Source organism: Pseudopipra pipra, chromosome 22 (genome assembly GCF_036250125.1).
Source record: "Pseudopipra pipra isolate bDixPip1 chromosome 22, bDixPip1.hap1, whole genome shotgun sequence".
Taxonomy (NCBI): domain Eukaryota; kingdom Metazoa; phylum Chordata; class Aves; order Passeriformes; family Pipridae; genus Pseudopipra; species Pseudopipra pipra.
Window position 1 is genome coordinate 168,742 of NC_087570.1, and position 9,847 is coordinate 178,588.

General features: G+C 42.3%; 1 protein-coding gene across 2 annotated transcripts; it reads left to right on the forward strand.

Moving 5' to 3' along the window:
• The first annotated feature begins 233 nt into the window (after window positions 1–233).
• ERRFI1 (ERBB receptor feedback inhibitor 1) lies at window positions 234–9,122 on the forward strand. Of its 2 annotated transcripts, none has more exons than XM_064678256.1 (4): window positions 234–372; window positions 5,337–5,533; window positions 5,663–5,739; window positions 6,318–9,122. In XM_064678256.1, exons 2-4 carry the CDS (start codon window positions 5,412–5,414, stop codon window positions 7,511–7,513), a joined length of 1,395 nt encoding a protein of 464 aa, XP_064534326.1. In that variant the 5' UTR covers window positions 234–372; window positions 5,337–5,411; the 3' UTR covers window positions 7,514–9,122. The 2 variants fall into 2 exon arrangements, with proteins under 2 accessions (XP_064534326.1, XP_064534327.1); XM_064678257.1 differs by lacking the exon at window positions 234–372 and adding an exon at window positions 397–537.
• The last annotated feature ends 725 nt before the right edge of the window (window positions 9,123–9,847 follow it).

Consider the following 9,847-nt stretch of genomic DNA (forward strand, 5'->3'; position numbering starts at 1 on the left):
AGCTTCTGGGCTCGCCGCGGTCCCCAGCGGTTCTCCAGCCGCACGCGGAGCCCGCCTGGCGAACATTGCTCTCGCTGAGCCCGTAGGCGGCCGGAGCAGCGCTGCCGGGGCCAAGACTGCCGCCGGGGACCGCTACAGCCCCCGCTCCCAGCAGGGCTACACAACACACCTCAACGCCGCCATCGCCCCGCGCGGCCGCGGCCCCTTTAAGGCTTTTCCTGACAAAAGCGACGGGCGTCGGGCGGGGTCACCGGTGGCTCCGCCCCCCGGTATAAGGGCGGTGGCCGGCGCGCGCCGCGGCAGTGACCGGGCGCAGTCGCGGCGCATGCGTGTGGCGCTGGCGGCCGCGCGGAGCTGCGCGACACTGTCGGGGTGAGTGACGGCCCCGGCGGCACCGCCCGCGCCCCGCAGTCACATGGCGGCGGCGCCCCCCGGCCCCGTGCCCGCGCACCGGGGCCGCTTGGCCGCGGCTCGGGGTCGCCCCTTCCGTGCCGCGCCGGGCCCCGCCGCTGGCGAGAGGAGCGGGGGCCGTGGCTGGTGGGTTGGGCGGCCATCGGCGGCACACGCGGGTCGGGCGGGTCGCGGCGCCGGAGTTGGCCGGGCCCCGGGCACGGAGTCGCGGCGCGGCCCACGCCGGCGGGGCCGGTGGGTGGCGGCGGCCCCGGCCCGGGCCGCGCGCGGGAGGAGCGGGAGCGCGTTTGGTGCCCTTGTGCTGCCGGGGTGGGGTTGGGGGGGCCACCGAGGCCAGACCCGCCGCGGCGTCGTTCACCCACGGGGGTCTGCCGGGGGGGATGTCGGGTGTGACCGCCGCCGTGCTCGCCGCGGTGGGATTGGGCGCGCTACCGCGGCAGGAGTCCCTCTAGGGGGGATGGGACCCGCCCGGGGTCAGCGAAGCCCGTAACCACATTCTTGGAAATCAGCGTGGCGTGCCACGCGTTTTCTTCCTGACCCGAAACAGTATCAGTGCTCGTCTCGCTCCTGGGAGTAACAGAGGACCGCATTCTGGGCTTGAACTCTGTGCTTCGCACTCTAATTTAGGATGGCTTAATTTGGAATAAACATTTCTTTGTGACTTACCACCCCATTACACAGTTATCCTCGATTTTCTAAAATAGCCAGTCTGTGATGGTAAATCTGGAGACATCGCTGTACCCTTCCAGTACTGACCGTGCGTCTCTCGAGCCTGTGACGCGCAGAGCCTGTGACACGCAGAGCGAGCAGGCCGGGGGGCTCTGGAGACTTCAGTGGTCTCCTGTCACTAGTGCACAGACTAAGGGGCCTGTGCAGTATTCTGAAACAATAAGAAAAAGTTTATTATACTTGATCTAAAGATAACAATACCTCATTACATATTAATAAACTGGATAGAAAAGGCTCTGGGGGCAAGATCTGTGGTCATTTTGGGAATATTTGAATGTTTGTTATACTGGAATGACAGGTGAAAAGCATTTGTGAATTGCATTTATAATCTAGTTAAACTGCTCAATTTACCTTTATTACTTTATGCACAGACCTAGTTTTCTTTACCTATGTGGGATAATTTTCTATTTTCCTTTTTAAAATAGAAACCTATCTTTTGAGAAGGGGAATATGTCCTTGGTGAAGCCCTTTGTCATCCTCTGCAGTATAAGAATTATTTCAGAGGAAAACAGTTCCACTTCTCTGCAGTGGAAAACAGAATTAAAAGTTATCACACTGTGTCTAACACTATGGTTATGACTCTGAGTCAGCTATAAAGGAATTTTTATTTCCTGAATGTAAGCTGTCTGTATTCACATTAAAATTTTCAGGAGGGTGAAGTACCATACCTTAAGCATGCATCTGAAATCTGACAAACAGAGGCAAGGCAATTGTCTTGCTATTTAATTATTAGTTTTCTACTGGCGATTTACAGGTTCCTCCCATTTGCTGTGCAGGACTGCGAAATGGTAGCCCAAATTTTAAGTGAACTTAAACTCCTTGATGAACTGTGGTTCTTTGAATGTATTTCAAACTAGCTGACTTACAATCTAAATACATCATTTGTCTGCTGTTAAGTCGATTTGTCTGGAGTATACCCGTAGAATTAGTTTTATTTGCAGTCACCTATGATTTGAGCAGTTACTAAGTGATCATAGTCTTAAATTCTTTGCAACAGAATGGTCTGTTTCTGGCTGGCAGAATGTGTAGAAAAGTATCTGGAAGTTAAGAATGCAATTCATTTATATAATAACTGTAAAGAATATAATACCTATAAATGGAAAAATCTTCTGAGGCCCGTATCAGGGCATGATTTGGCCTGTGACTCAGGAATACTGACCTGCACTATGGAGGTTTGATGCATAGTAAATAAGATCTAATTATTTATTAGTAGATTTAAACTAACCTTCTCACGAGGCTGTTTCTGCTAGGTGTCAGTTACTCAGCATTCATCTAGTTGCACAGACAGAAGTACTTAAGGGATGATACGAGAACTAGAGAACCAGAAATTTTTAGGTTTTTTTTTTTTTTAAGTATATGGAGTTCCAGAAAGTATGTTAACAGCTCTTAAGCTTTTAAAGTCCAATTGGAAGCCTGAAATGCTTAAATATTAAAAGGGATACCTCTATCTCAGGTACTTATGTTAAATAGAAAGTCAAAGGAGAAAAAGGAAATTACATCACCTTGTCAAATAAGGAACAGCTAGCTGGAGTGGATGACTTGTAGTGCAAAAATGTGCCCCTCCTCCTGTGAATTGCTTCTGAGATTTGTTAAAGATAATGTGGTGGCAAGGTGAGCAAAAATAGGTTGTGGATTTAAGGTAGACACATTTCTTCCCCTCCCAGAAGGGGTAAGTAGGTCTTACTTTTTTTTCCTTTCCCTCTTTCCCATTTCTTACAAGACATATCTCAGCTTCTCTTCAAGAGTGTTGCCTTTATAAAACCTGTCCAAAATTTTTTACGGGCATTCAGAAATCTGTACAGCAAATTGCTGTATTCCATCCCCATTTAGTGAAACATTTTAGAGTGTGCTTTGTATAACGCAGTTAAATTGGACCCTTCCTGGTAATAGGAATTGCAGATTTTCATCATGAAACTAAATATAAACATACAGCCCCAGGAAGCAATAACATAGTTCTGTAAGTACAAGCAGAACCATTGTTTATGGGGGAGCAGAACACTAGAGGATCCCATTTGTCAAAATGACTTAAGCAGCATAATACACATATAGCACCAATTCTAAAATTACTTCTTAACATGTTAATGTAACTTGCAAATAAAACATCCATTTTATCAGCTCACACTGTATTGAGCAATGATTTTTTATGCCTCAGATCCTATCCCATAGCAACAAATCTGCAAAAGAAATGAAGGAGAATGAATAAGTGAGCTTAAGGTTAATGCCTACTGTCTATTTCGGTATTTCTGAAGTCAAATGCAAGTTACAAGTAAAAAAAAATCACTGGTACAAAACACTGATCAGGCAGCAAATGATAGTACTCCACTTCAGCACATGTGCAAGACCTGACAAGACCATGAGCAAGACATTGATTAAAATATAAAAAATCAGACAGGGGGAACAACTGCTGTAGTTTGAGAGCACGTGTATTGTGCTGTGTTAACATACAACCCTTGCAGGGCTTATTAAGAGGCCCAACCTCCACCAGTTCCCATGCCAAAACCACTGCAGATAATTACTATGTCAGCTTCCCAAATGCTGTATAAATCTCAGCTCTCAAGACTGATGGTTGCACAATCACCTCTCTGATATCCCTCTGGAATGCTAAGGTTAACATCTAAAATGACATATATTTACATACTCTAGGAAAAGGTAATTTTCACTTGTTTCAATCAGTCTTTATTTTTTAAACATACAGACAATTTTTGCAGCCATACAACTTGCTTCATTCTAAAAATAACCTCTTTGCGAATTCACAGAAGGTGATCTGCCTTGACATTTCAGAGTTATGAAACTATCCCGAGTGCCTTAAGCTAGGACTATCAAGAGAGGTAGTATTCTTTCAATAAACCACCTAGTTACTTTCTCAGTGGAGTCTAAGAGAGTTGTTGCTTATATTTTAAAACATGCATAAGCTTGTTTGAAGACATAGTATCTTAAGAGGGAGACATGTAACGTAATTGAGGAGTACAAACTCTGTATTTTAGACAGCACACTCTTACTAAAGCCGAATAGTATGTATTATATTCTAGTAATTGGCTTTAAAAACCAGTAAAATTTACAAAAGTCAGTCATGAAGATATAAATATCAACAATTCTCAGTGTAACTGCTGTCCCAATCCTGCCTCCTTAAAAATTTAAGGATCTGAACTTAACCATAAATAACATCAAATTATATTTTCTAAAGAAAATGGACACTATGCAGTAATGAAGCATTCTTGATCTCACACTCGTGTGCTGCTCATTTGCACAGAATGGGTTTCCAGTTACTCTGCTTGTCTGGCCTAGTTATGCATCGATTATGGCACTTAGGAAGACTGAAGCACTTTTGAAGAAATGGAGTTCACACTGAAACTATATTTTTCCTGCCTTCATGATGCTGACTAATTTTACACTGCCCCTTCCCCTCCCCAATAATCCTTTCTGAATTTCCTAAGCAAAGCCAAGTGAGTCAGTTTGTTCCTTAGACTCTGATTACTTACTCAATATATAGTAATTGCCAACACATTTTTTCTGTTGTAAAAGGGCCAGATAAAGCATTGTTCACACGTTCAAAATAGATCTGAATGCAGCAGTATGGTTTCAGTGGCGATTATTTCGAATCACTAGATTTCCGATTTGTTTGAAATAGCTAGAAGACTTGAGGCTGTTTTAAAGTATCTTAATGCTTACTGCTTTATATAAAAGAAGTCTTAGAATTCCAGTTCAAGTAGTCACTAATTCTGTTTATTGGAGCAAAGGCTATGGAAGGTAATACTTAACAACAGACTAGGCTGTTATTTGTTGGCTACAGTGGAAACTATAAACTCTTCAGCAAAAAGATAAAACTAAAGATAGATAGCAATTAGAAAGTTAAATAGATTGTTCTAGAAAACTTTTTAAAAGCCTTTTTTGTATTAATAACTAGTAGTTTACATACAAGAACTGAAGTGTTGTTGATGCACAGTTGCTATATATCAATAGCTTTACTGAACGTGGGGTTTTTTCTATACAGTGTAATTCTCTGAGAGAACTTACCTATTTTTTACTTCAGTTTTACAGATAGACTCAAAGCAAGAAGTTTGGTCAGGTTTTTCTATTGGCAAGTAGGACAGAAGGCCTTTCTACCGAGCTGTTTAATTATTTGAATACTGAAATTTCAGATGAGAGATGCAATCATCAGATTTGCATTTCTGATATTTATGTCTTCTCTGTTGAAGGGAATGAAAACCGCAGGAAACCTGTCAAGTACTGAATATCTAAGGTCGTGAGACATCACCAGAGAACGCTGTACAATGTCAACTGCAGGAGTTGCTGCTCAGGAGATGAGAGTCCCATTAAAAACCGGATTTCTTCACACTAGTCAAGGCATGGGGAGTTTGAAAACCTGCTGGGGTAGCCACAGTGGATTTGAAAAGTGAGTGAGGCTAAAATTTTAATCTGTTGCATCTTCAAGTATATAAAATGAGTATGATGAATACTTGTATTTGGTGACAGACCTATGGTTTGTTTACAGTGAAGGCTTTTTTTTTTTCTTTTTTTTTAGTACTTTCTTTAATGTGGACCCTATAGCAGTGGCATATAATTTAGGTCCATCGACAGAGCAGCATTTGCCATCCATTGGTGAGTATAAAAGACTGACACACGAGTGTTTAGAAGTGCGGTGGATTGTCTGTCTCCGGGCCCGTCCCTGGCTGCGACGGGCGCCCCCCGGTGCCAGAACGGAGCATTTCAAGAAAACGCTCCTATTCAAGTCCAACCAAAAAACCCACTTTTAAATAACATGATGAAGTTCAAACAAACAAAAACACTCCGACACACCTTTTCCTTGTACTTATGATGCCTTCGAGTTGCCATTACACTTCTGACAGAAAAACCATTTACTAAAATAGCACTTGTTCTGTTGAAGTCCTATGCTGAGATCTTTGTAGCTGTAGCTCTCTCTTGCTTATGCATGAGGTCTCTTGAACTACCTCATTTAACTGGAGCACTGGCCTGAAACAATAAAGTAATCTGCTGCTATCTTAACTAAAGCATAAATCCATGACCAGAAGAGATCTGTAATACCTACATTTCACTACTGTAGTCATTAAACAGACACTACTTACTGTTGCGTTAGAAGGAATTAAATATGCAGTGGTAAAGTCATGTGCTAAAGTGTTACTTAGAAAAGTGTCTCTAAGAATTTTTCACCTTTTTAGGGCACTCTTCCAACCAGGCTTCCATGAATGACCACATTGCTGAAAGTTGCATCCAAGACCCATCTCAGAAATCCAGTCCACTTCCTGTAAGTCCCAAAAGTGAACCGACAGTTTCAAGATATGAAGACCATCTCGTTCCTGGCTTTAGTAAACTGTCATTAACCATGAGCTGTGTTTCTGAAGAAACACCTCCTCACATGGCAATAAAAAATGGACCAATTCAATTTCTGTCTGCATCTTCCAATGATCGTAGCTCCAGGCCTCTACCCCCTCTACCTATTTCTGAAGACCTTGCTTCAGATGAGGTTGACAAAGAAGTGGAATTCCTGACTAGCTCAGATACTGACTTTTTGTTAGAAGATTATGAACTTCCTCCTTTTAAAGCCAGTGCTCCAAGTCGGCGGAGCTTTAGGGGCTGTGGACAGATCAACTATGCATACTTTGATACTCCAGCAGGACCAAAACCAGAAGATTCCAACCCTACACAAAGCCTAAATGTATACATATCCAGTATTTACCCTCCTCCACAGCAGCTGCATCGACGCTTGCGAAGGTCCCATTCTGGGCCAGCTGGATCTCTTAATAAACCAATAGTAAGACTATCTGGACACTTAAACAGGTCTTCTCCAACCTCTGATGAAGATAAACCAGAGATTCCACCAAGGGTTCCCATACCTCCAAGGGCGCTCAAACCAGACTACAGAAGGTGGTCAGCAGAAGTTGCTTCTAGCGCGTACAGCGATGAAGACAGGCCTCCAAAAGTACCCCCAAGAGAACCTCTGTCACACAGCAATTCCCGTACCCCGAGTCCCAAAAGCCTCCCATCATACCTCAATGGGGTTATGCCCCCCACCCAGAGTTTTGCACCTGATCCTAAGTATGTCAGCAGCAAAGCTCTACAAAGACAAAATAGTGAAGGATCTTCAAACAGGGTCCCTTGCATTCTTCCAATTATTGAAAATGGTAAGAAGGCCAGTTCAACACACTACTATCTGCTACCTGAAAGGCCTCCATATTTGGACAAGTATGAGAAATTCTTCAGAGAAGCAGAAGAAAGGAGCTCTAACACTGAGGTTCAGTCCTGGTCTGGTGACTGCACAGCCACCTCAGCTCCAACAAAACTGGACTCAAAACCCAGAATGGACATAGGTGGTCACCTGAAACGAAAACACCTGTCTTACGTGGTTTCCCCGTAGTTTCTGGGAGCACAGGCAGTCCCAGCTCAGTTGTTCAGGATGGAGCTGAACTTTATCATGTTACAAAGTTCTTATGGTTCTCAGATAATGAAGTAGGAGCAGTTTGACCTCTGAGAACTGGAAAGTGGATCGTAAAGTCCTCTTATGCTGCATATATTCGATATGTTTCTTAAGACTCTTTTTGTTTGTCTAGGTATGTAAGCTGAAAACCTACAAAGTTCCCGTACAAAGAAACATGGAGGGATAGTAGTCACAGCTGGCCAGTTGTATGCTACCTAGATGAACGTATTTGGTAGTCACATTATCAAAAAAAAAAATTAAAATCGAGCTTTGCTGATGAGTCACTTATAAAGCAGACAACAGACCAAGTAATGCAGTACACTTTTTGTATTGGGTATTTTCCAAAATTTCTTTTATACAGTAACCGTACTGAGAACAGACTCTGTTCTCTTTGACTAGGCTATGTCAGCCTGATAAGAAGGTAACTGCAAGATTTGATACCCACTTCAAGACTTGGCAGGCATATTGGAAGCACATTTTGAAAGTTTAATCTATTTTACAAATTAATTTGATGCTAATAGACTTTTAAAGTGAGTTGGTTTTGTGGATTCACTTGCTAGACACACTTGGCTCAGTTTTGCAGTTTTTCCTAGAAGAGACTTGGACCAGCTATTGCTAAGCCTCTGCTGCTGCTCTTTTCCTGCTGGATCCTAGATACGTGTGAGAGTGTCCTGAGCAGCCACACGGTTGCTGTCAGGTAGGCAGTAACAACTGTGTGCTCACCTAGAGTCTGAAATTCTGACTGTATTAAATACAGAAACACAGCACAAGCTGGTCTTGTGTTTTGGTTTCTGTTCAGTATTTTAGGGGAGGAGGAGGAGGGTATGAGGGAAAAACATGATTCCATTTATGAACAGTGTCAGTCCCGTCTCCTGCTGCTTTAATGCTGCTTCTTGCTGTTTATTTTTTCTTCACTGTGCCTCAGCCATCCACTGAAGTTCACTGAGGTGCCACATTAGCAGTTTCTCATGCTCATTTTGGTTACATTTATCCCCTTACAGAAAAGCACAAGAGAAAGGGTGCTCATTAATGGGGGTACAGAAGATGAATGTGTTCCCCCTAACAGAAGTAAACAAGCTGTTTACAGTTTAAACTGCTGAATGAGATGTTTGAGCTATTTTAAAGCTTACTTTTTATTTGTTTTAGTACAAACTAAATGAAGGTGAAATACATGCTATAGAAATGCACTGATATTTCTGCATCATGTACAGTATTGAATAAAAAATAATTCACTTTGTATTTTGAATATTGTCATGTCTTGAGTTTAATAAAGTTATAAAATATTTATGATACATTTTGGATTTTGCTTTATTGAATAGTACATGCAATTGTGCATTGGAGTTCTGCATTTACTGCAAAGTTCAAAGTCAGTAATGTTAAATATACAACAAATGTTGAATTCACCTTGCATTAAATTAGAATTAAGACTGCTGCAGAAGTGTTCAATAACTCACATTGCACACTGTTAATTTTAATGCCTCGTTACTGCCTGGTAGCATGTTGTCTATAGTTTTGTGCTGGCAATAAAAGATTCTGTGAGATTAAGTTATCTGGCCTAACATGAATGACTTTGGTTTTTTTCTAGAGTTACCCATAGCATGTTAGCCACTATCATACAGAAAAGAGAGGCAAGGAGTGTTCCTCTCTTCAGTTTCTCACCTGGTAAAAAAAATAACTAAATTGTACATTAAGGGTCACTGAAAGTAAACTACTTATATTCTGAGGATGAAAAAACTTTGAGTATAGATAGCATGGTTAGAAGGGGAAAGAAATTGTGAATACTTACCACAAAACAAGTGTATTCCACTGTAGTATGCAAGCCATGGATAAGGTTACTGAAGATAAGAAGCATCACACAACTTTGATCTTCAAGCTGTGTATGTAGGTAAATACTTGCCTTGATCTAGCAGTCTGAACAGTTCTGTCAGTGGGCTTATTTCAGTATAAAGCAGGTTACCATCCTTGGAATTATACTGTATGGGAAAAACGTCAGATGCAGTTTTTCAGTAATGGCTAATCACTTAGCTTTTACAGATGGGAAGATTACTAAGCTTCAATTATAAAGGCGCTTAAACACTTGCAGCTGTGCTGCAACACTGCTAAGAACATGCAGATTGGCCTTCAAAACATAAACTACCTAATCCTGTGCAAGGCTGTCGATTGGAATACTCAGCCTACTGAAAGTTCTGCTTCCAGAACCAGATTTTTCTAAGGTGGAAAAAGTAAAATTTATACTTGTAACCTTCCCCTTAAATATGAGCAGTTTTAACCCTG

Bases quoted from the DNA above. Each gene is read 5' to 3' on its own strand.
- ERRFI1 (XM_064678256.1), top strand. From the start codon at position 5,412: ATGTCAACTGCAGGAGTTGCTGCTCAGGAGATGAGAGTCCCATTAAAA. The intron at 5,534-5,662 runs GTGAGTGAGGCT...CTTTTTTTTTAG, and splicing joins AGCCACAGTGGATTTGAAAA to TACTTTCTTTAATGTGGACC. The intron at 5,740-6,317 runs GTGAGTATAAAA...TCACCTTTTTAG, and splicing joins GCAGCATTTGCCATCCATTG to GGCACTCTTCCAACCAGGCT.